Genomic DNA, 25,909 nt, shown 5'->3' with positions numbered 1-25,909 from the left:
TTTTTCAAATCACTAAAAATAAGTATAATTACACCAAAATTTAGATAAGGACGGTCTAATTGTCTCTTTAATTAATTTATTTTATTAATTTTGATATTCAATTCGATATGTATTTCACTTTATGTGAATTTATTATTTTATAACTTTATTTTTTATTTATTAGAATATTAATGTAATTATATAAATATGATCTCAATTTAAAAAAAAAAATGAATGCAGCGAAGTAATGGCCGAATAATTAACATAACATAGAACCACTTTTCCCAACGTCAGAGAACTCAGAAAAAACTACTTGTTGAATATCTACTGAGTGGTCTGTCTGAATATATGCACACATATACATACACCTCAGTCTACTTTGAAATTCCTATTCTGCCCCTTCTCGTCCTCAAAAGCCTATACCCTTTTTCGTCCACTCGCACCACCTTCTCAGTCCTTCCTTCCTCCTACCCTTCTCCCTCTTCCCCCTTTTCCTTCTTCGGAATTTGGATATTTTTCTGTAATTCTTTTCAAATTCAAGCAAAGAAATGGAACACCCATTTTTCCCCACCACCACCACTCGTGCGGAGGCTTTGCGGTGGCTGACAATCGCCGAGAAGCTGCTCTCGGCGCGTGACCTGATGGGGAGCAAGTCCTTCGCGTCCCGGGCCCGTGACTCCGACCCCACGCTCTCCCCTGCTGACCAAATCCTAGCTGTCGCGGATACGCTTCTCGCAGGCGACAGGCGGATCGGGAACAACCAGCAAGACTGGTACGCGATCCTTCGTCTGACGCCGCAGCAGGGCCGGGACTCTGAGCTCATCGCCACACAGTATCGGAACCTAGCTCTGCTTCTGAACCCTCAGAAAAATAAGTTCCCCTTCGCTGAACAAGCCTTCCGACTCGTCGTCGACGCGTGGTCTGTTCTCTCCAACCCTTCGAGGAAATCCTTGTACGATAAAGAGCTCGCCTTCTATTTGCAGCCGCAGCAACAACCCGACCCGTTTAGCAACCCCATCCCAGGAATGCACCAGAACTTCATTTTCTTCGGGGGTAGCAGCTCCAGTGGTGTTACTCATCCCCTTCAGCCGCAGGGCGCCGTTCACTTTTCTCAAGTACAGGTACATGCAAATCCTCAGGTTGATCCGGTTGCTGGTGGGTCGGCCCGAGAACCGCAAAATTTTATGAGTTTTAGTTCTGGTTCTAATCTTGTTTTTGGGTCAGGGTCTGGGTCAGGGTCTAAACATACCCATGAGACGGAGAATAAGCAGGCAGAAGAAAGTTATTCAACTTTTGCTGGTAATGTTTCTGCTGCTCCTGGGGCGACCCAGGAGCAAGTGAATAATAAGAATGAACAACCTCAACAAAATTACTCTAATGTTGGTGATAAAACCAGTTACAATGTTAAAGTGAGTGAGAATGTAGAAGAGAGGATAGAAGAGGAGGAGGAAGATGCAGATAAATTAGATGGGCAGGAGGAGAGAGTGGATGAACCTGCAAATGATGATGGGTCGACCTTTTGGACTGCATGTCCTTACTGTTATTATATGTACGAGTATCCTGGGTTGTATGCTGATTGTACATTGCGGTGTCAGAACTGTAAGCGCGCGTTTCAGGCAGTGGTGATTCCATCCCCACCACCGATCGTGGATGGACAAGAGGGATACTTTTGTTGCTGGGGTTTTTTGCCCTTGGGTTTTTCAATGGAGAATTGGGAGAAAAATAGGGGTGCTGCTTCATCTTGGACTCCTTTTTCGCCTTTGTATACTTGCCCACAAGCTTCGAATGGGAATAATGCTAATAAGAAGGGTGCCCATAAGAGCTCGGCTCCTAGGGTATATGTCGATGATGATGAAGTTTTTGTGGAGATCTCGGAGTCAAGTGAGTCTGATGATGATGATTGGCATAATGGTAGGGAGAAAAAGAAGAAGAAAGCAAAGAATGTGAAAGGAAAGGGGGCTAGTGGGACGTTGAATAGAAGTACAAAGAAAGCACAAGTTGAAAAAGGTAAAAATGTGAATGTGCAAGATGGTTTTGTATCTCCAAATGGAGTGGAGACACCCAAGAAGACAGCAGGTGAATCGAGTAAAAAAGGGGCTGCTGTCAATGCTAGAAAGCAACCTGGCAGGGTTGCAAAGAATAAGTTGGATTTGAATGTGGAGTTCAGCAATGAAGCTGAGGAGCCGGCTCCAAGGGCAAATCAAGGAAATGGGCCAAGCCGTGGAGAGGATGATAACATAGAAGGGATTGGGTTTTTTGAGGGTCTTGATGAATTTCTAAGCAGTCTTCCAATTCTTAATGTTGTAGGTGATGATAAGGTCGTCAAGGCAGCATAATAAAGTAAGACCTTTTCTTGTTGTAACAGTAGGTAATAATTCTGTGGTTGTGACAGCTGCTTAGTGAAGTAAGACTCTACTCTAGTTGTAGTTTGGTCTGTAGTAGTAAATGAATGTAGTTCAATTTGGATTTTTTGCGCTGTTGTTTCATGGTTTGATTAATGTATATAGATATCAATTTATGTCTTTTGAATTTGTTTTATACTTGCCCCTGTTTATATGGTGTTTGGTGTGGTTTGCTTCGTGAAGTGAAACACTGCAAGAAAGCTGTAGCCTTGTATCCAGACTGCAAACACATTTAATCATAATATACTGGCACTGACATAGATTAATTCTCACCATGTGGTGCTTTCGCACAGTGTATGTAAGAATTCCCTCGTTAACCCTCACATGTAAGACTTCCTTGCTGACCATTGCTTGTATGTAGACTTTGCATTTGAGTTATCATACTAGTAAAAGTTCTTAAATAATGTGATTTTCCCTAGTATTCTTGTCAAACCTGCAGCAGTCTTGGATAAACATATTGAACACTGTATGTGCTCCTTGAGTTCTCTAAGTGATGGGGTCTTTTTGTGCTTTACTCATAGCTACAGCAGTGATCGGTATTAACAAAGTTGATTAAGTAGTTTTGTCTGTTATTTGATCTTTCTAGGATTCATATTCCTGGTTACAGTCATGAAAATTTTGCAAGTATTCCTTAGTTCCTTGCTACATTTCAAGCTGATGCGCCAATAAAGATGCTAGCACATTTAACAGAAGACTTAACGAAATTCTTGTGTTTTTCCATGTTTGGTGCAATTCTATTTAGTTTGTGATAATTGCATCGGTTTAGTTTTGCTCCTTCGGAAAAATTTTCATGGTTAAGGTTTTTACATTATTTCCTTTTTTATTGCTTTTGAGTGATGATGAGCTGCAATCAGGGAAATAGCGAAGCTACACATCGCTGCCCGGTTAGCTTCGATGATGCCATACCTGGTAATAGCATGACTCAGTTACATTGTTTACATGCAGGCGTTAATACTGACCAAGTTATCTATGGAACCAGAACGTGCCTACTGTTTTATGCCCATATCACAGTTTTAGTTCCCATATTGGCAGGTTTTGTTATCTAAGTGCGACAGTGTTGCGTCACTCTACATAATTTCTCTCATGGTCTCACCTATATTGCTTGAGGTTTCAATGTAGTGGAGATCTCCTCTACAAATTGCAGGTGAATGAACAAATCTCTCTCTACCACTTCCTAATATTCCAGGGGAATCTAATTGACTTGTGATTTCTTGGGACTATGATCCCCGCAATGCATGAAACACACTGTCTTTGTTTCCATGTATTGTGATGCCTTTAAGCAGCTTATTCTTTCGCCCTTTCTTTTCTTATTTCATATGGTTGTAAATGATTAGCTTGTGCTCATACATTACTTACCATTGCTGACGTGCTGCCTTTACGCATCAAATCCATGCTAATGTGTCCAAGGATGAGAAATATCCAAATAAGACATGACCCGAGTCGAACCACCTTGAGAAATCAAAGGTTTGCCTCTGGAGTGTGGTGTACAAGAAGTGTAGACTTGCGTTTTTCTGTTCGTCCATCATGACCATCTTGATTGTTGATGTCGTAACAATGCAGAGGTTATTCTTTCTGGTCCTGTTCTTTTAACTAATATGGTATCATAAGGCGTCCCGCACCTTGAAATGCACTGTTCAACTGCATGGAGCAGGCGCCTCTCCTGATTTAGTCTGTTGGCATGGCATTATGCTTTGTTTCACTACTATGTAGCTGTAAGTTTCAGATCCTTGGTCGTTTTCAATAAAGTTTGCACTTTGCACTTGTAAAGCATTTGCTCTGGTGCTGGTAAGTTGTTGGTAGAGTGAAATCTGGAGATAGGCTGGTGGCATATGCAGTAGAGAAAAGGGAGAAAAAAAAGAGGAAAATTAGCCTTGGGCCGCAAGGTGTCTGGCAAAGATTCAGAGAAAACTTGAGCACTGTCGATGTAGATCAAATCGCACGGCTCAGTTTACTTGTGATGTTATTCCTTTCGACCCGAAAGAAGTTTCGGGGGTCCTATTGTAATTTTCTTGACTTCTAGGGGCATTTTGGTCTTTTAAGTTTTGATTATTCCCCTTTGCAATGTAGTGGTGATTAAAAAAATTAAAACTATTTCAACCAAATCAAATATATAATTAATTTTTAGATTAATATATATAATAATTTGATAAATATATATATTTTTTAAAAGAATTACTAAAGACCCACATTACCAATTTTATTTTTGTAAGTTTTATATTGGACTTTATGCAAAAAAAAAAAAATTATATTTAATTCTTTAAGCTTATTTGATGATTGATCAATATTTCATTCATTTTTTCTCTTCTATATTTTTTTCCCCTAGCCATTTTCCTCTTCTCTTTTTTCTCTTTTATCGCTTTCTTTGTTATGCTTTTCAACATTTTATATCTAAAATCGACCTTTGGTCTTTGTTAAATTAAATATTTTCTTGTTGGATAACTATTTATGTTATCATATTTTAGTCTACTTAAAATTGTGAAAAGTGTTGGTGGTCTGTGGTATATAATGTTGACATACAAATACTTGTTTCGTTTTTTATAAAATATATAAAGTAAAGGACTAAAAATGTTGAATACTTTATCTTATAGGACTAAAAGTATAATTTTGTCACTATCTTCTGACCAAAAAATTCAGTTTGAATTGGATAGTTGCTGCACCCTCTTCATTTAACGGATAACTACTACATTTTTTGACTTGTGGTCCATCCATACAAATTATTTTAATTTTTAAAAAATTACAAATACACTTTTAAAAATATCAATATCATGTATACAAATTATGTCTATTGTTTTCAAAATACTACATATACACCCCCAAAACATTAACCACATTACACAAAAAACTCCTACATTATGATTGTCAGGAAATGCATGGATAATTTATATAAATAGACCACAAATTTAAAATATAAATATAATTATCCCTTATTTTCATTTATACCTAACCTCTCAACCGTATCTTTAACTTGACAGTCAGAGTGGTTTTGCGAGAGCTGCCCCAACACCTGTGGTGTTTATGTTGATTTAAGACTTGTTTTCTATGGGGTCTAGGACTGGGGAAGACAGTACGGCCTGAATCTGTATGGGAACACATGCAAACTTCTCAATGGTGAGCACCAACTGCATAATACACCTTTACATTGTCTCAAACACATAATTAAGCCACCTCCATTATTGGGATTGAGCCAATTCATTGTGCACTTAATTTTTGTATAATGGTCTGAAAATGTTGGTGATTCTTAAGCCTATTATGGGCCTGCTCTGCTCTTCTATTTTGACAGTGCCATGTATAGAACACTGACTAACCACCCTACGCCGCTTGCTCAAGTTTTATTAGAGCGTGTTTATCTTATGACTTGTTATATTGGAGAAATTATCTACGACGGATAAATCATGATTATCTCACTTAGGTAGATGTGTATTATGTGATGAAATGAGGTGGAGACACACACACACACCTATTCTTCCAATGTCGATACAGTCGCCAATGCCTTCATGCTATTAGACGAGTTGTACGCTTTGCGTGACCTAATAGAGATTGGATGACAGATATTGAGTGGGCTTGAGTGGGCTGCAAGGAAGTGGAGGGTAAACATATCGTCAATGTGGCCTATCGCGCATTACTGGGTGCGTGTATCTACTATATATGGAGAGAGAAATCTTAGGCGATTCGAGAATACTGAGCGGAACCCGAATATTATAGTTAGCTTAATTGTGAAAGATGTTAGACAGCGTATACTTGGCATTACCTTAGCTAGCTCTGTTAGTACACATGCACTTAATAGATTGTGGCGTATCCCTTGGCCTGTCGAAGGAAACACTACTTGATTCATGATTGTTGTACTATATCTTTTTCTATTTATCAAAATTACATTTACTGAAAAAAAAAAAATTATTGGAGCATGGAGTCTGACTTGACGTTTTATTTTATATTTATAAAAAGATTTGTATTTTATAATATTTTATAGACGTTTTAATATAAGCTATTAATATACGGGGATAGTTAGGATAATTACATTTAATACTCTATTTTATTTCTGTTTAACAAATAGATCTCTTTTTTAGTCGAAGTTCACCTAATTTACTGATATTTATAAAAAAAAATTAAATAAGAATTCATATTTATTTTTGATTGACTTATTACTCATTTATTTTCAGGTTAAATAAATCTTTTCCAACGAAACGATCCTTATACATCTTTGCGTTCACATGCTAATGCATGTGAGAATGTATGTCTTCATCCTTATAAGGGTAGTTTGATCAAAATATATTTGTTTGCCTTACAAGAAGTTAGTAATAAGTATGTTGGGGGTAAGTATGAAATTTTTTTCAATATTTTTGCTGAATATCAACAAATTCAATGGTAGTAGGTGTAATTTTTCAAATCACAAGTAATATACGTGTAATTACATCAAAGCTCGTGAAATGACAGTGTAATTGTTCCGTATAATATATGGTTATCTGCTGTAATTGTAAAGAATTTTACATTATAGTAAAAGAAAGAGTTGAGACAGTTGTGGACATAGATAGGAGTGTTACAGTAATGCAGGTTTCACAATGCCTCTTGCAGTAATGTAATAAATTAATGAATCATGGCGTATACAGGACTAACTTGTTTATTTTGTTTGACAACCAGATCGACGGCCTTTACTCAGAAAGCTGATAAATGCTGACAGTTGGAGGGTCTTGGGATTTTATGTCCAAGAATCCGTCATGCTCTGAAGCAGCTAGTATAAAAGGATCAACATATCCTCGGACTTTTTAACTCAAACCTAGCTCAATACACCTGCTCTTCAAATACTCATAACATGGTTTCTTGCAAGTTTTTCATCTTACTCATTCTCGTTGCCCTGTCGTTTCCAGGCCTCGACAAGGCATCAGCAGCAGCTGGCAACCGTCGGCTTCTGGCTCCCTCATTCCCTGGAATTCCCAACCTGCCAATGCCTTCCTTACCAACATTGCCTGGTCCGACAACGTCTTTCCCACCGTTCCTCTCATCTCCTTCCACACCTAACGTTCCGCCATTCCTACCGTCTCCCTTTGCAGACCCTTCCACGCCTAACTTTCCCCCGACTACATTTCCTAGTGTTCCGTTTCCTCCAGTTTTCCCTCCTCCACAAACTGCGACAACCCCTTGAAAGTATTGAGTCAGCAATTATGCATTGGTCTAAGTATCAGTTTCAGGAGTAATGTTGTCCGTCATATATTTCCGTTTTTTCGGCATGATATAGTGTTAGTGTCATTGTTCGCTTTCTTGGTTTGTGTGGGTTAAGAATGTCTGTGTTATGTTATTAGTTTTCAATTGCAGTGATCTACCAAATTCAGAGTTATGTATGGGGATTTGGATTCAAACTATCACTTTGTTCTCATTTACCTTCTGCAGTTTAAACTATCAAATCTACTGTGACTTACTCAAATTCAAATTACAAAGCTAAATTCCAAGATTCTTACTCTCCGGCCAGAAATATTGTCGACCAAACTAATCATAAAATAAGTGTGATACATTTATCATGTGATTAATTATTTTTTCTGAATTGTATACCAATCACATGCCAAGTGTTTTACGCTTACCATATTAATTAATTCAGATCTGATCAAACTCAATCAGAGTTAGAATTTTCTCTACACTCCTCGTCTTAATAATATAATATAGATATAAATAAGATAATAATATTAAAAAAAAAAAAAACACCACAACGTCGATAACAACAATCGAATAAGAGAAAAGAAATAAACAAGATATCTAACAACTTCTTATACCTTTGATTCACCACCATGTTCAGTTAACATTACAGCACATACACTGTAAAGGAGAACAAACTAAAACATGCAACTCCTTTACTACTACTACACAACACGGCCAAATGATAAAAATAAAAGGAACCGGAATCAAGCTCCAGAAAAAGAACACAATCACAGAAAAATTAAGAAACCTAGACTCTCCCTCCCTCACAATCCATTCCACCATTGGTGCACAGCAATCCCCTCATCCCTCACTTTGCCATACAATGCTAAGCATTGCCAGTATGCCCTTTTGCTCCCATTCTCTTCGTCTCCATCCTGCCACTGATTGTCACACTCCAAGAATAGTTCGTCCACGAGACATAAGGCCTTGTTCTTAAGCATCTCCTCAACTAATTGTGCCTCCGCCTTCATCACGACATAATCCTCGCGCCTCACCTTCTTCATTAGCCAATTTGGCACCTCTGCTACATGTGGTAGGACTCCTTGCTTGCCAATCTCCACGGTGTAGACTTCGAACTCTTGATCCCTCATGGGATAGTTCTTGTAAAACCAGTCTAGTGTGCTGGAGTCGTCTGAGATGAAGACTCGTCGTGGATACTGATCCAGTGAATCCTTCAATAGATCAGGAAGGAAGTTGAATTTCCTTGATGCAGCAATTGATCTTTTCTCCAATGATGTTTGCCTGGGCGGCTCGAGATAGACGTCCTCCAAGCCCTTTAAGGCGGCTCTCTTTTCCTCTGATGTAACGCCACAAGACACTTCCTTCGCAACCAAATTCATTGGGCCGTTTGATGATGCGCGAGGTTTCCTCATTGCTACCACGGTGTTCTCAAATCTTCTGAGGTACACAATCTTGTAACTGCTCAACAATCTCAGCCTGTCTGTGGGATCACGGCCCAATGGTGAGATAACCAGGCCGCTTTCCTTGAGGATGCCATCAACCTGCTCAATCCGGCGGAGGCTAGTGGCAAACACAAAATCGAACAGATGGTGTGCAACCACCTTATTCTGCTCCAGATCAGCTCCTGTGAGCAAATGAATGCCGTTGTATCTCAAGAACTCGGAATCATTTTCAATGTCAGGAACGCCGGCTTCGAGAAGGAAACCCTTATGGCCTTTCTTGATAAGGCCTTCGTCCACCAAATCACGGAGGAGAATGGGCAAATTCTTGAACCTATTAGCGTTATCTAGATCAACATCTGGCTCGTGCGAAGGAGCACCCGTAGAGGTTCTCAAGATAGAGCAAAGCGAAGGCAACGCCAGAAGAAACATTGCCAAGAACAGTGATCTCGACATTATACGCAGAACCCGTGAATCCGGCAGCTTGATTATCAAAAGGGTGTGAGAATTCAATCCGATTCCCACCCCATTCAACTCATTCATAGCATACCCGCCCTTCTTGGGTGGGTACCGAGGAACCAATTTATCCATCTCTAAACAACAACGAAGCAAGAATGTATGTATTTCTAAACCGAAACCGCAAGGGTAAGAATACGTTTTCTATCGCAGAAATTGAACTAAGATCAAGAAACTAGCTACGGAGAGGCAACGCCAACTAAATGTTCGAAAAATCAATTGAGAGAGAGAGAGAGAGATAAAGAAAACCCAAAACAAACCAAATCAAATCAAAACAAAAAAGAAAACAAACGCCACAATGGAGGAAATCCTTAGCGAGTGCAAAATCTGGCAGCGGTGTGATTCCCACCCACTAGAGCGACACGATTACTTCGGATTCTACACCACAGGAGCAGCAAGTCTCTAATTCTAGCAATTTCCATGTTTGTCCCCTTTTTCTCCCAATTCAAACGATTCTTTCTGTTTGGTCTCACATGATACCAGAAATGCTATACGTATAAACATATATCTTCAGCTCAAAACTCCATCAAACCAGACAGAAAAGGAAAAATTTGACGGTGGCAGAGAAGAGAAAGGAAGATGAAAACGATGAACGTATGAAGAAATTATCCGATGAGATTTGTGAGGAGGGTTTCGTCACGGTGAGAATTATATATCTGGCGACGGAGAGTGGTCAATTGGAATGCAGGGATGTGTTCAGGGAGCGTGTGGGAAGTGGAGGGCCGTTGTTTTCATGCTTGGCGTTTGTGAGGTGCGTGTTCTTTGTCCCATTACTACAATTTAGGAAGGGAAGTGAGGTCACTCATATTCCCTTGAACATTTCTTCTATTTCTGTCAACTAAAATATTATTATTATTATTATTATTATTATTATTTTATATATTGCAACCAATTCTTTTTTTAAATTCATCATAATTATAAATATATTTTTATTATATTTAAAAATTTATAAATATCATTTTGATATTGACCACCATTTAACAACACGAAATATATTTTTTAGATAATTGTTAATTTCATTGGAGTAATTGAAATTATAGCAAATTTCGAGAAAATTTGTTGAATATATTAGTTATTTTATCAGTTGAAATTGATTTTCTTTATTATAAAAAATTGGTACAACAGTGTCAAAATCGTCACTTTGTATTTATAGACTATAGTACTTTTTTTCTTTATAATAGTATTAACCGTTGTGGCACACCGTTCTTACGTGCATATAATAAATAATATTTTATGTTTTAAAATATATTATAAATAAAAATAAACTATATAAATCAATATATTACATTACAAAAAAAATGAAAGAAAGAAAAGAAAATTAGTTTATCGATTAATATATAATTTAAAAAGTTGATTAGTTATATATTAGTTGAAGCCCATTTTTTGCTTTACACAAAAATTAGTGTGATTGTGTCATTAATCATCGTTTGTGAGTGTTTGACGCCCTTTTTTTTTTTAATATTAGTATAAATAAATAGAAGATTACATATTTAACTTTTACCATAAATTTTCGATTCAGATTTTGTTCAAATGGTAACATCGAATGCTTGTAATAAAAATTAAAAAAAATACGTTCTTAAGGGAGTGTATGCGAGAACTTTGAAAAAGCATTTCCGGGCTTCAATAAAACATTTTTTAGCTTTTTTAGATGCCAACTTCTGCTTATGATATTTTTAATTCAAGTTTATCTTTTTTATTTTAAATTTAAAAGGTTGAATAAATCAGTCATTTATCAATTGACGGACATTTTGCTTATTACAAACAAAAAATTAATATAGTGGTGTCAAAATCATCACTTTTTGTGTTTGTAGCATATTTTTTCTTTATAATAGTATAAATAAAATAGTATGTATTATATGTTATTGGAAATAGTAGGTCAAATCCTGTTCAAGTGGTAAAACTGAAAGCTCGTAATAAGTGAATTAATTTTAAATGTGTATGAATATAAAATTATTGATATAATTTATTTAATAAATGGATGGTTGTTTGTGAATGAAATGAGTAAAAGGGATAATTATATTTTCCTCCCCTCAAATTTAGAATATTTACACGTAGATTTGTTATAATTTAAATAATTATATTTAATACCGCTAAAGGAAATTATGTAAAGGAAAAATTACACTAATTCAAATAGAAATTCAAACATCCTTTGTGGAACGGAGGGAGTACGTTTAATTATTATTATTATTATGGATAATTACATATAAAGTGACCTATGCTCTAAATATAATCAATGGAAAATCCAATTGAGATTTGCGACTTAACTTTGTAGAACTGTAAACGTGTTTCATGCCAAGCAAATGTAGATGGAAAATATCTGCCTGTCACGTGACGTACGTGCACTAAAGAGTGACATTCACTGTAATACCAACACACTCAACGCAAAACCCTAAAGCCAAAGGAAAAGGGAAAAGCGATTCGCAGTGTATGCTAGCTCATCCGATCAGGGCAATGGGAGTGGAGAAGGAATTGTTGAGAGCCGGTAGGGGACCCAAGCCCGTCGCAGGTCAAAAGGTGACGGTTCACTGCACCGGATTCGGCAAGGATGGCGATCTTGCCAAAAAGTTCTGGAGGTAAATCGTTTTTTTTGTTTTTCCTGTGCTTGTTCTTCTGGAAATGCTGATCGGTGTTTTTAATCGAAACGTCTGCGTGAATTTGATTTTTTGGCAATAGCACCAAGGATCCGGGGCAGCAGCCTTTTGCTTTCCAGATTGGCCAGGGCAAAGTTATTAAAGGTATTTGTTACTGATATTAATTAGATGTTAGTAAGTTCTTGCTTTATTTGTGATTAGTTTGTGTCGTTTGGCTAATTTTAGGAATTGATTATTATCTAATAAGTTGTACGGTTTTGTGTTTGTGAGGAAACAATTTGGCAGTAAAGTGCTGGACGAGTAGGGAAAAAAATGGTTTAGGAGCAAACTGGAATGGGATTCCATATTTTTTGTTTTTTAGTTTACATTTGGCTCGGATTAACGTGAGTATTTTTATCGGAGAGGCTCTATTGCAGGTTTGATATAAGTTGTTTATTAGACTACACGCGCAATTTATGTTAAGTTAGAATTTTTGTTCTGTGTTAAGGGCCTAAGGCCAAGAATAAGTGATTATGTTATCAGGAGATGAAGATAACTGTAGGAATTTCAACTTGTGAAGATAAAAACTCAGCAGTAGGAGATTCTGCGGGTTCTTGAACTCAGAAATATGATTTTGTGAAAAAAAAAGAGAAAAGTGATGCATACAACTTTTACGGCGATTGCTTTGAATTTCCTTGGAACACTAGCAGGAACCACGATTTATGGTGATGGAGCCCCGTAAAGTTTACATTATTTAAATCCCTGTTTCTTTTTGTACCTTGCTTGAATTACATTATGACTGGTTTATTGTGCATGATCAAAGTAATAAACCAATCTTTCAATCTCTTGCTAAACTTCTGTGTGGTGAAGCATTCTTTACCTATATTCAACATTGTAATGGCTAAATTCACCTTCCATATTATGAGGGCATTCCATATTAGAAAATGTTCACTTGATTAGGAATTCTGACATGATTTCATGTAATTAGTCAAACATGATTCTATCTAAATTTTGAGATCTCCAATATATAGTGGCATGGACTTTGGTGTGGTTGCTTATTTAATGGCAAGTTATTATTATATTTGCTGATTGCATTATGCAAAAGTGTTTTTGTTCTTGATGTGACTTGCATGTTGCTCCTGTTGCAGGATGGGATGAAGGTGTGTTAGGAATGCAAGTGGGAGAAGTTGCTCGACTACGAGTAAGATGCAAATCATTTCGTTTGTGTTTTTCTTGCCATAATATCTTTGTGGTTTCTTAACTTGATCTATTTGCATTAAATGATGCACAGCTGCTAATAGCAAAGTAGTGACAATTTTATTGGAGTATTCTTGAAACTGACTAGAATATCACATGTTCTGCATCTTCTGATTTTGCTTTTACTTTCTGCCACTTTGCAAGTTGACTTTCACCAAATGAGGTAACAAAAGAGCAGCAACACATAGTTTGCTACTCTCAAGCCAGTACTTGATGTTGACTTAAATTGTCATGCACTTTTTGTTTCTTTGAAATAAGAGTGTGACAGCCTCTATATATGCTTTAATGCATTGTGAAGGGAGTTCAAGTTCTATTTTTCTCTCTTCCCCTCTCTTGTTTCTTTCTCACCTTTCTACAAACTCCATCATTCTTACTCTTTAACTGAGACTGTTGCATGCTCATGGTTGCACAAATTATATTCTATTGTCAGAGCATTTTGTCAATTATGTGGAGTGTCTCGTTGACTTGTCTTTCTGATCCTGCAGTGCTCTCCTGACTATGCATATGGTCCCAGTGGTTTCCCGGCATGGGGTATTCAGCCCAACTCAGTTCTGGTATTTGAGATTGAGGTTCTTAGCGCTGAGTGACCACCTTTATCAAGCCTAACCAATGTCCCACAAGAAATGGCTGTTTGTTTCATGCAACCACTGATGTTTTCATCGAGTGCCTGAACGTTTTCAAGAATTACGAACACATGAATGTTTCGTTACTGATTATTGTTTAACGTTATGGTTGATGTTATCCATGAATGACCTCCCTGGAGCTTTTCTTGTTACAATTGGGAGTTCTGTCTTAAATGTGGGAGCAAATTTCTTTTGTGCTGCTATGCTACCTCCAACATCCGTAAGTCCCATGAAGTACGAAATGTCGTACCCTCTTTTCTTGCGTTGCACAGAGGTAAGGGAAACGACGTCAATTCTTAAATGAGAGCTAGGGTGTGATTTAGGTCAATTTGTTTTTCACTTATACACGACTCCTTTTCAGAAGGGATTGGGCGAAACATGATGATGTTAGCAAAAAATGCATAAGTTTACCCTTCTTTTAATATTATTATATAATAATTTTGTACTTATAATATAATAGTATTAACTTCATTATATATATTATATTTATTTTTTTATAAATATAAAAATATATAAAAGAATGTTAAATGAGAGATAAAATTTAAAATTTATGTTATTTTTTTCTAATATCAATATTTTTTGTTTAAATCTTAACAAAAAAAAAGTTCATGTGTAAACGAAGATTTTTTGGAGGGGTGCCAATAGAATCTCATTTTTTTCAAAAAAAAAAAGAAGTATAATAGTATATTTTTAGAAATGATTTAAGTTTATTTAAATCTAAAAGTTATATTCAATAAGATTACCGTATCCATATCAAATTTTATTTATTGTGAATCCATTATACACTTATATATATATATATATATATAATAGAGAGAGAGAGAGAGAGAGAGAGAGAGAAAGGGACATAGACCTGAGGTAGGGACCCCTACTCTCACAAGGGTATACCTAAAGATAAGAAGCTGAAAATTAGAATAACAGCACAGCTGCATAAATGTGTGTAGTTTTCTCATAAGGACAGGTTTCTTAGCTAGGTCCAAACCAACCGTCACCGCCTTCCCAATCATTATACACTACCAATTCCAGATTGTTTTCTTTTAAGGAAAAAAAAGTAATAATTTATTATTATAATTACCGATATCAAATATCCATCTAACAAATACTAATAATAATAGCAGCGATATACTATTTATTAATATTAACAATTATATCTAGGGATAATTACAAACCCTCACGTCTTGTAGTTGAAAATTATATCTAGTACTCCTGAGATTTGTTTTTGTCTAATGAATAGGTTCTTCTCTTAGTTAAAATTCACTAAATTTGAAGATATTAACAAAAAGAAAACTGAATTGAAATTGATATTTGCCCTCAATTGACATATTACTGACTTATTCTAGGTCAAATAAATTTTCTCTGACTAAATAACCCTTATAACAATGAAGATATACCTCCTCACATGCATTAACGTGTGAAGATGCAAGGGTAATTTGATTATAAAAAGATTATTTGACTTGTAATAAATTAATAATAAGTCAATTGAGGGTAAACATAGATTTTTATCCCCTTTCTTTTTGTTAATATCAGCAAATACGTGAGTTTTGACTAGCGAATGGACTTATTTGTTAGACTGACGCAAACTTCAGAGGTACTACATATAATTTTTCAAACCACAAGAGGTTTACGTGTAATTACACCAAATATCAAGAAATGAGAATGTAATTATCCTTTATATCTAATCAATTCCTACTATCAAAGTACAATTATATCTACTGTTAAAGTAGAAATATACCATATACTGATGATGTTCAAAATTATAATTTTAAAATTATGAGACTTCAATCTTACCCATCGTTTGCCATACCAAATTAAATTGAAAGCAGAGAAAATCACTCATAGGTCATTCCAAATCTTTGATTTCTACACACCTCACTCACTACCTACAAAGGCTGCAAACCACGACAGACGTGTAGTTGTCATTAAGGCAAGAAGTATTTCTTAATTCATACACACTCTTATAATTCTTACACTCCTCATCATGTTTGATTAGCATTGTGTCGGCAAAGGGGCAGGATTTCAGCAACTATTTTATCAAATTAATCGGCCACGTGTAGCTTTTTATGTAGTGCAAGCCACTTACCATACTCATTGCATTTCCCTCTAATTATTAATTATTATATTTGTATTGTTCGATGTTCGAATTTAAATAATGTACTTAATATTAAACTTATTTATGAAAAGCTCCAAAAGTATGTAGGGAAGTTGGAAATTCAGTGTGTGCAAGGAAAACAATATGTTAGAATTATACTAAGAGGGTTTGATTATAGTCCTTCAATATTTCAATTAGTAAAATTGTAAAAAGAAAAAATATGAAAGAAGTAAGAATATTTAGGGTTGTGGATAGAGCTGACAGACTCGAACCGGTCTCATTTAGATGGGGTTCGGCGTCTAAATCAAGTGTCGGAGAAAAAAAGTTGGATGACTTTATGTTGTGCATATGATTATATTATCCATCAATACGATCCTCGCATTAGGAAAAAAGGGTTAAATACATAATTATTTAATTGAACGTGGCCCATCCTTAACAACTGATACGATACAGATATCGGCAATAGTTTATCTGTTGATAGTATTTGATATTATTTGCCAACAAATGATGTAATTGCATGTACACAGTGTGTCGGTCGAGTTGGGGTAACCCAACCAGGGCTGAACTGAACCAATAACAGAATGGGATGGTTCGGCCCAAGCCCATTTGAGATTAGGTCGATCCCAAAATCAATATTTGGGACCACCTGGACTGAGCCTGTTGTGCCTTTTTTTCTTTTAAAAAAAAAAATCATTATATATTCTTAACTATTATTTTTCTATAAATAAATTTTTATGCAATTTAATTTATTATTTATTTATTTATTTCATAAGACAATTATAAATTTAAATAAATATTTATAAGAAGATTTCAATATCATAAAAATAATAACACAAGCACATCCAGATCTCAACCAGTTCGATCCAATTGGGGCTCATTTAGAGGCCCAAGACCCACTCTATGACCAGTCGTGAACAATAGTGGACTAGTATTAGGCCAGACTTTTTCGGTTGGTCCATGCCTATCCTGGACTGACCCGATTCACTGTGCAGCTTAACTCGTATCTTATTTAAGTCTATCTTTTTAGGGTGATGTGTTGCCCGAGAATTAATTTATTTATATATTAATAGTTTCCTTAGTTAAATTAGTATTTGATATTTGTTATAATTTATACTATAAATGTCATGGTTTGTGATTTTATTGGTGCCTCGTTGTGCCAAGTACTTTGTATGAACCTCACGCTTCTGTTCTAAAAAGGCGTCTCGCTAGAAAGAAAACATTTTGGGGTTTATAAACGAGCTCATTTTTCCAACCAATATGGGATTCTTACTTACATCATTAGCACCAAGACGAAGGGCTTGTGAGGGACACATGATCTCGTTCTTACAGAGAACCATAAATGATGTGACTTGAGGCTCAATCGATAATTATACATTCTAACTTTGTATGAGTCTCACGATTTTTATTCTGAAAAGACGCCTCACTGGAGTGATGAGACCTTAAAATTTATAAATTATTTAAAATCTTCGTATGTAATTAATCGGAATATTTGCCAACAACAATTAAAATATAGAATATTCTTGGTAATATGGAAAACGTAACAATTTGTATTTAGAAATTTAAAACTTTAGAAAAACTTTAATCTTTCGAATTAAATTATTAGTACATTACACAAAGTGTGATATAAATTAATTAGTAGTGATGGAGGGAAATAAGAAAAGACTAATATACCCTTAGTATGAAAGGTAGGGACAAAGGCGTAAAAAGAGAGATTAAACCTATCACTCACGTGGATAATCTCAGATACGATTAAGGGCAATCTGATACCCGAAAAAGGTGGGCCACGATCGCGAGATGACTTATCGTGGAAGCGGGTCTTAGGATCGTGCAGAGGACACGAAAAGGGATCAGTATAAAAAGAAGAAGGAAGAAAGGAAAAAGGGTTGGTCTAGCTTTCATATTTCACTTTTTATATTCTTAGCATTCCTCTTACCCGATAATATTCTCTATATACTGACTTGAGCGTCGGAGTATCTACGCCGGAACCTACTCCGGCTAGGTAACGCGTATTCTGTTTTCAGGATATAAAGGGTTCGATAGAGTGACAGGGGCGATAACAAACGCGACCCGCGATCTCGGTCGGATCAAGTAGGAAGCAATATAAATAAATAACAAGAAAGGGTGTAATTTAATTATTAGTTTAGGTTGATAATTTAAATTTAAATAGTAATAGCGTAGAACACAAGTTTGGTGAAATGGTTCTCACTTCTCATGCACCAACTACGTATACGTACTTTTACTTTTATTCTTTAATCACTACCCAACCACAAATAATTGTGGATGCCAATGGGTCCCAATTGTACCAATTTTAGAGTGGGTTTTGAATTTTAGTGGCTTGGACTCGAATTCTCCCCTATTTATTAAGTTTTCTTGTATTTTATACTATATATTTATATAAAATATATATTTGTATATATATATATATAAATAAGAATAGTTTACATTCTCCGTCACTGAGATTTTGTGTAATTATACGTAAATTTTTTGGGATTTACAAAATTATGTCTAGCACCAATGAAATTTGCTTCCCTCTAACAAATAAGTCGCCCTAGTGGTAAAAATTCACTGAATTTGTTGATGTTAATAAAATAAATCTATATTTACTCCCGATATATTTATTACTAATTTATTGCAGGTTAGATCAATTATTTTATGATCAAATTATCCTCATATGTCTTTACGCGTTAATGCTAATGAGAATGTATATCTTCATTGTTATAAGGGTAGTTTAGTCGAAAAGAATTTTTTGACCTGTAATAAGTCAATCGAGAGTAATTAATTTTTATTTACCCTTTTTTTTAATATTAACAAATTCAATAAAACTTGACTAATGAATGAACTTGTTTTATTAGATGTAAGCAAATATTAGGAATATTAAATGCAAAAATGATGGTGTACTTTCTACATGAAAAAAATTATATTTTATTTTTATGGCATGCACTTAGTGGTAATACTTTATTTATTTATTTTTGTGCATGCATCATAATTATTTAATTAAGCAACAATAGTCTTCTCATAGGGAATTAATGGGCTTAAGGTAATAAAAATTGTAACAAGATCATTATGGTCTTAGGGATAATTAATTATATCGTACCCCCTAAAATTTAGTGTGATAAAACTAAATTTCATGTAATTTGAGAAATTATATTTAGTTCATCTGATTTTTTTTCTCTAATAAATAGATCCATTCGTCCGTAAAAAACTCACCAAATTTATTGATATTAGCAAAATAATTAAATAAACGTCCATAATTTACACCAAAATGACTTATTATAGATCATACTAATCCCTTTATGACCAAACTACATTATAACGTTGAACATATACCTCCTTACAATTACTAGCTTGTGAATATGTACAAGAATAGTTTGATCAATTTTTTTTTTGCTAGACGTACAATAAGTCAGTAATAAATCATTTGAAGGTACATATAGGTTGTTATTCAATTTTTTTTACTTATATCAATAAAATTGATAAATTTTGACTAATAAATAATTTATTTTTAGGACAAAAACAAACGCCAGAGGTACTAACAGATGTAATTTTTCTAACCATAACGAGTCTATATATTATTACCCTAAATTTTAGGGGGGGACAATATAATTATTGGATGGTCCTATTATGGGAGAAATAAGGACATAGACTTTAAGACATGGGGGGAGATGAATTTATTTGTCAATTTTGTGAATTTTTATTTTTATTTTTCATAAAAGGAATTTTTAAGTTTTGGTGGGTATATCTATATTTGACAATTATAAAATTACATTTTTGGACATATCTTTTATTTTACGTCAAATAAACCAATGATTTTACACAAAATCCCGACATTTTTTAACTTTATTTTAAAATCCCGTTAATGTTGTTTGTGGTGTGAAATATTTATTTTTCCAACTTACAGAATGTTAAAAAGAATAAATTATAATGTGCTTTCTTAAAATTAAGCATAATTTCTCTTATTATTTGGAAAATTATCAATACCCCTTAATTTTTACGAGCGCCTAACAATTAACCCAATATGTTAATTTTCATTAGGTTTTCCATCCAATTTTATGATAAACAGACTAAAATGACTTTATAAATTATGAATTATAATATTTTTTTAAATATTTTTTATGGAATAAATAAAAAAATTATTTTTTTATCCACCTTATTTGATTTTTTATAATTTTTTAAAAGAGCAACAAAGATAAAGTTGAAAATTCCACGATTTTATCTATTATATAATCTAATCCAACATCAAGAAGGAATTTATAATTTTTTAAATAATGAAAAGTATTCATAATTATGTCAAATTTAAAATAAAATTATTATAATTTATCCTATTAAAAAATAATAGTAAAATTTCTAATGATATAGTAGAAAATAAAAACAAAAAATAGCATAATATTTCCTTAAATAATAAAGGTTTATTATACATGCCAAAAAAAAAAAAGAAAGAAAGAAAGAATTGGTGTAAAGAGGGAAGCAAGGGCATTATGGTCATTGAAATATATTTATATAATGGAAGCAGCCCCTGAATTGGTGGCTACTTTGAGCAGCTATCCAACCACTGTTCACTACTTCCACTTTCTCTCTTCTCTTCTTCTTCTCTTCTTCTTCTCTCCTTCCCATTTGTCACAACACACTCTCACTGGCATTCACAAATTGAGTACAAAGTTTCTAACTTTCTTGTAAGTTTCTTCAAATCTTCTCAGGCCCTTTATCTCTCTTTTCTGAAGAAGTTTGTTTTCTTCTCTTTTCTACAATTCTTGATTTTTTTTGTTTTTTTTATGGGATCATCTTTCATGCTTTTCTTTGTCACCCAGGTGATCTTTTTAAGAGATTTGGTGTTTTTTCTTGTCCTGTGTAGATCCCAATAAGGTCAGAAAACAGCAGATAGTTTCACTCTCTTGAAATACTCAGTTTGATTTAATTTTGAGAAGGGCTTTCACCAATTTTGCTTGCTTCGTTCGAATTTGGTGCATTAATCTTATTATTTTTGCTTCTGGGAGTTTCATGGTTTCTTGTAAGACAATTGCGTGCTGGAATTCTCGTTTTTGTGTTGATTTTTTTGATAATCATGGAAAGAATTCTATATTGTTAAATGTTTTCTTAGTAGCATGCTTGACAGACGAACCCCTTTTTGTGATCTTGTGAAGATAAAGAAAAGGTAAATGTTGGAGTTGAGATTCGTTCTGGAGGAAAAAAGTGAAACATGAATTGTTGGAATTAAGATTGCGTTTGCCTTTTCCAGATCCCCTGCTTTTCTTTCTCTCTTTTTTTTTTTCTTTTTTTTTTTAATTTTTTTTTTTTTGATTCAAGGTTCATATTCGATTGGATTGTTGTGGGTCTTGTCTTTATAAGTGTAGAATTTCATGTTTCTGCTTGTTTCTCAAATGGTAATCACTCTTCTTGAGTCTCACAAGTATGCTCTTTTGCTGTTTTCTCAGGTGCTCTGTGGTATATTTCTCTAAGATATACAGTTCCAATAAGTTGAACTGGATATAAGGGGCGACCAATATGCGGTGGCTGAGTTTGTCAATTGATGTGTTTCGATATGTTATCTCCTTGAATTTATACTGCAGGGTTATTCTATAAGTTCTTGATCATCTGTCGAGACGCATCGTTGTTTATGCTATCCTCCTTTAATTAGCTATCCATGGGATCCAATCACTTGCCTTTCTTTGCTTGCTTTTTCTATATTCTATAGAATTATCCAAGTGATAGAAGCCTTGAAAAAAGTATTCTTGCCCGTCTAGTCTTCATCAGCAATTTCGGTTTTAGATTATCAAAGTTTATCATCGTCTTGTGTTCATTACCTTTTGATTCTTGTTTGAGTTGGGTTCGTGAGTTTGTTGTTCAAGTAGAATTTCTAGACATCTTCAACTTTGTTTTCAGCTAGATCGTCGTCTTTCCTCTATTTAGCCACCCCCTTTGCATCCAATATTCAAGTTTTCTAGTTGAAGTACATTAAAGAGTCAAACGTAGTTATGGTGTGCCAAGCAGCGAGCCAGACGAGATTCAGGGCACTTAAACATGAGCATGGGATTGCTGGAAGAACAACCATTATTGTTAGAGTTATAGCATGCTTTCAACCTCTGCAAAATTGCCAGGTTTGTTTCTGAATGTTCTCTAGTTTTATGCTTTTGATGTTCATGTTACTTCTTTGATACTATACCTGATGATTGCTAAGTCAACTGAATGCTCTGCAAATGCTAATTTCTTCGACTATTGATAATCGAAAAGCTGCTAATTTTGGGCGATCTTCTTTTCCAGGCTGAGTATTTCCGTCACTTGCTGAAACCCGTTACGTAGATTGGTTCTAAGTTTCCGTCTGTCGCATCAAGCTAGCAATATATTGTTTCTTTTCTTCTTTTGTTTAGCATATCCAAAAGTAATTTATTTGCTGGTCTAAGTACGACCGTTATTCTGGTATGGGGTTCTCTATATCATCATTGTACTTTTGCATAGTAATCTTGATTCATTTTCTGAGTTCTTGTTTGACAATCCAAATCATGTATGCCAGGTTGCTCTTTTGGCTGGATGGTTACAGCCAAAGAGTCTCAGACGTGTCAGCAGTTCTCTGCTTGGAAATCATCCTATTTGGATCACATGGCACTTCTACAACTGGAGCAGACCGGTAGTTTGCCATGCTTTCCTCCTTCTACTCTGACTGCAAATGTTGCTTTTCCAGGGCAGCCCCCTCCTGATTCGCGTGGTTTGAACATCAACCAGCAAGATGCAGTTGGCGGGTTTTTAAATCTGCGGCCTCCTTATGGCAATATCCGGTTTCCAACTGGAAACCAATATATGAAAGATTTACCATGTGCCTTGCCACGCAGGCCTGGAGCCACGGACAAGCCGGTTAATGCTTTGTGGGCTCCTCAGAAAAAATTTCTCATTTTCGATCAGTCCGGGAGCCACACGAGATTGTTCTTTAGCCCTTCCTTTGCTCCCCAGGATCAGAATTTGACCTCCAAGATTCCTGCTAGTGTTAATGGTCAGTGTGAAGAAGTGGCATCTCGATTAGAAGAGCAATTCTTGATGAAGCCCATAGTTGAAGAGAAATGGGACGAAAATTATTTGATGGATGGAGAAGATGAGATGCTTGAAGATACTGAGGAAATCAATGCTTTGCTCTATTCTGATAGTGATGACGAGTATGATGACAATGATGATGATGACGGTGAGAATGATGAGGTAACTAGCACGGGGCACTCTCCATTTAGCATTGAAGAGGATTACAAAGATAAATCACTTGAGGAACTTAAAGAAGAAGTGGCGAGCTCTGATGAGTCACCAAAAAGGCGAAGATTGCTTGATGGCAAGTACAAGAAATCATCATTGGCGAGTGCCGAGAGGCGGTCGAAGAGAACTATTCCATGCAATTACGAGGATGATGTGGAGTCAAGTTGTGCCGGCGAGAGAAACTCCCATGATGATGATATCGGCTTGTGTAAGAGAGAAAAGAAGGTTAAAATCCGCCAGGCATTGAAAATCTTGGAGAGTATCATCCCCGGATTAACCAGCAATGATCCTCTCTCCATAATCGACAAAGCAATCACCTACTTGAAATCAATGAAAACCGAAGCTGAAGCACTCGGACTTAGCTACCCCAAGTCCGAACCCTCTGCTCTCCCCTAACCGTACGCGTTCGTTCGGCCCGTTGGTCGGTCCAGCGGAAAGGACTGATTACACCAATGGGCAGCAGCATTAAGTGTGTGTTTTGAATAAAATTATTGATGGATTTGAAAGTAGTAAACTAAAGGTGGGGGGTGTTCCCCTTTTGCTCTCTGCTTTTGTCACTCTAATAGTGCACTAGTATTTAGTGTGGGCCAATAAAGGAGCAGCAGCTGCAGCAGCTTAATGGGATTGATAGCTTTGCTCTTTACTCTCTCGCTCTCTCAGGTGGTGAATGAACACTGAGGCTGCTATAATTGTTTGACTTGAAATGATGATTTTTAAGCTTTTGGGAGAGTGTTTAAAGTAAGTATTGGCAGGATTTGAAAGCATGGGGAATGGATAGTGGTGTGCTTTGCTGTAAATGAGGGCTGGCTGGCTCCCTTTTGTCGAAAAACTCCCCATGGAATGCTGAGCATGCGCGTTTGGTGTTCATGGTCCCACTCTCCATTCTCATTTGGTTTCTTGATCTTCTGCTTTTCTTCAAAATCTTGCCTTTAGTCTTCCAATCACTTAGTGAGGGTGTTGATGTAGGCCCCCCCACCCCCTCCCTCTAGGCTACCCCCAAGATTCATCATCATGATCATCAGTGAAGGTGGTGGTGTTGGTGTGGGGCCACAGATTGATCATTGATGATGGATGTGGTGAAGAGAATCCATGATCAAATCTTCTTGTTTGTTTCCAGTTGGGAGTATTCTTTCTTGGTAGTAAAAATTTGTGTCTGTCTCTGTGGATTTTGGTTGTAATAAATGCATTGTCTACTGTTGGAGTTTGTGGAGTTGTTGTTATGATATATAATATAGTGATGAGTGTTATTTTTATGCCTTAATCATTATAAAATGGGATAATTGTGACTACATCTTCTAATTTACGGTCTATTTATATTCATTATGTTTTTTAAAAAATTTACGCATATATTTATCAGAAATGTCAACTTCATTTATACAAATCACTTTTGTTTTTTTAGAAAATTATGCATGCCCTCATTAGAAATATTAACATCGTTACACAAATTATTCTTTTTTTTTTTGCTATTAGGATGATTTTTATAATTACGTAAAAAATAAGAGTAATTTATATGAATAGATCATATATTAGGGAGTGTAAATGCAATTATTTTTTTATATATTTGTTTATTTGATTTTTTTTGTTTTTGTTTTCTTGATTCTTGTTTGGTATAAAAATAAAAATGATGGTGAATGTGATTGGGTTTTTTGTTGATTGATTGATTGATTGATTGTGATGGTTGCTGTGGCGTGGGGACCGTTGATTTTCGAGTGTAATGCTGGTTAGGTGTAGCAGCTGATTTTTTCACTATATTTCTTGTGATCCAAAATATACCAACTCCTCTAAACAAATTCCATTCGCCTCTTCCCGCAAAAATATATCGTCCTTTCATCAGACTTACTGTCATTATACATAATTTTTTATAATTTAAAAAATTATATATAGTATTTTTAATTTTTATTTTTATCTAATAAATAAATTTAGTTAAAATTTATTAAAGTTGCTGAAATTGACAAAAAATAAATAAAAATTAATAATTACCCGACTGACTTGTTTGCATATGGAACAAATCTTTTTCTTATCAAACCACACTTATAAGGTTGAAAATATACTTTCTCAATACGCTAGCGTGTGAACACTTATAAGGGTGAGATATACCTCTTTACATGCATTAGCGTGTGAAAATATATAATGATAGTTTGATTAGAAAAGATTTGATTGACATGCAATAAATTAATCGTGGTAACTATGTTTTTTAATTTCATTTTTCTTGTTAATGTTTTGTCAGTAAATTCAGTGAATTATAACTAATAGAAGTATTTATTTATTAATAGAAAATTTTGTTTTTAAAAAACAAAGTAAATTATTTTTTCAAAATTAAAATATTAGCTATAGTAAATAGCATAACTCAAGATCTTTTTCTTTTAAATTTTTTACAAATAAAAAATCCTTATTAGGAAAAATCTCACAAATGTACAATTTGATCCAAATTTTAAATTGTATATTAATGATATAATTAGTATTGTATACTTGTTATATAATTATGTTTCACTTGATTGGATATGCTGATGAGGTCTAGTTTTATTAATATATTAATTTAATAATTTAATTATTAAAAAGGTGTAATTTTATATAAATATTAAAAAAAATTAATAAAATAATTTAAAATTAAAATTAGTACAAATAATAAAAAGTATATATATGGGGTTATATGTCCACATAA

General features: G+C 34.9%; 3 protein-coding genes across 6 annotated transcripts; all 3 read left to right on the top strand.

The window, feature by feature from the left end:
• Positions 382–2,504, top strand: LOC105172629. Its single transcript, XM_011094148.2, has one exon. The coding sequence runs from the start codon at positions 528–530 to the stop codon at positions 2,313–2,315; it is 1,788 nt and encodes a 595-aa protein (XP_011092450.1). The 5' UTR covers positions 382–527; the 3' UTR covers positions 2,316–2,504.
• LOC105172625 (peptidyl-prolyl cis-trans isomerase FKBP12) lies at positions 11,836–14,134 on the top strand. The gene is made up of 4 exons (XM_011094145.2): positions 11,836–12,054; positions 12,155–12,216; positions 13,200–13,252; positions 13,794–14,134. Exons 1-4 carry the CDS (start codon positions 11,909–11,911, stop codon positions 13,893–13,895), a joined length of 363 nt encoding a protein of 120 aa, XP_011092447.1. The 5' UTR covers positions 11,836–11,908; the 3' UTR covers positions 13,896–14,134.
• LOC105172623 (transcription factor bHLH143) lies at positions 20,550–24,451 on the top strand. Of its 4 annotated transcripts, none has more exons than XM_011094142.2 (4): positions 20,550–20,690; positions 21,450–22,112; positions 22,276–22,431; positions 22,526–24,451. In XM_011094142.2, exon 4 carries the CDS (start codon positions 22,543–22,545, stop codon positions 23,641–23,643), a length of 1,101 nt encoding a protein of 366 aa, XP_011092444.2. In that variant the 5' UTR covers positions 20,550–20,690; positions 21,450–22,112; positions 22,276–22,431; positions 22,526–22,542; the 3' UTR covers positions 23,644–24,451. The 4 variants fall into 4 exon arrangements, with proteins under 4 accessions (XP_011092444.2, XP_020552777.1, XP_020552776.1 ...); XM_020697118.1 differs by lacking the exon at positions 22,276–22,431 and adding an exon at positions 20,826–20,880; XM_020697117.1 differs by lacking the exon at positions 22,276–22,431.

The sequence above is a fragment of the Sesamum indicum genome, linkage group LG10, assembly GCF_000512975.1.
Source record: "Sesamum indicum cultivar Zhongzhi No. 13 linkage group LG10, S_indicum_v1.0, whole genome shotgun sequence".
NCBI lineage: Eukaryota > Viridiplantae > Streptophyta > Magnoliopsida > Lamiales > Pedaliaceae > Sesamum > Sesamum indicum.
Note: the sequence above shows the minus strand (reverse complement) of the source record. Positions and strands in the feature narration are given on the sequence as shown.

What these genes read in the sequence shown, in the direction of transcription:
- LOC105172623 (XM_020697117.1), top strand. Translation starts at nt 22,085, where the DNA reads ATGCTTTCAACCTCTGCAAAATTGCCAG. An exon ending in AACCTCTGCAAAATTGCCAG is followed by an intron (nt 22,113 to 22,525) that starts GTTTGTTTCTGA and finishes CATGTATGCCAG; the next exon opens with GTTGCTCTTTTGGCTGGATG.
- LOC105172629 (XM_011094148.2), top strand. Translation starts at nt 528, where the DNA reads ATGGAACACCCATTTTTCCCCACCACCACCACTCGTGCGGAGGCTTTG.
- LOC105172625 (XM_011094145.2), top strand. Translation starts at nt 11,909, where the DNA reads ATGCTAGCTCATCCGATCAGGGCAATGGGAGTGGAGAAGGAATTGTTG. An exon ending in CTTGCCAAAAAGTTCTGGAG is followed by an intron (nt 12,055 to 12,154) that starts GTAAATCGTTTT and finishes TTTTGGCAATAG; the next exon opens with CACCAAGGATCCGGGGCAGC. An exon ending in GAGAAGTTGCTCGACTACGA is followed by an intron (nt 13,253 to 13,793) that starts GTAAGATGCAAA and finishes CTGATCCTGCAG; the next exon opens with TGCTCTCCTGACTATGCATA.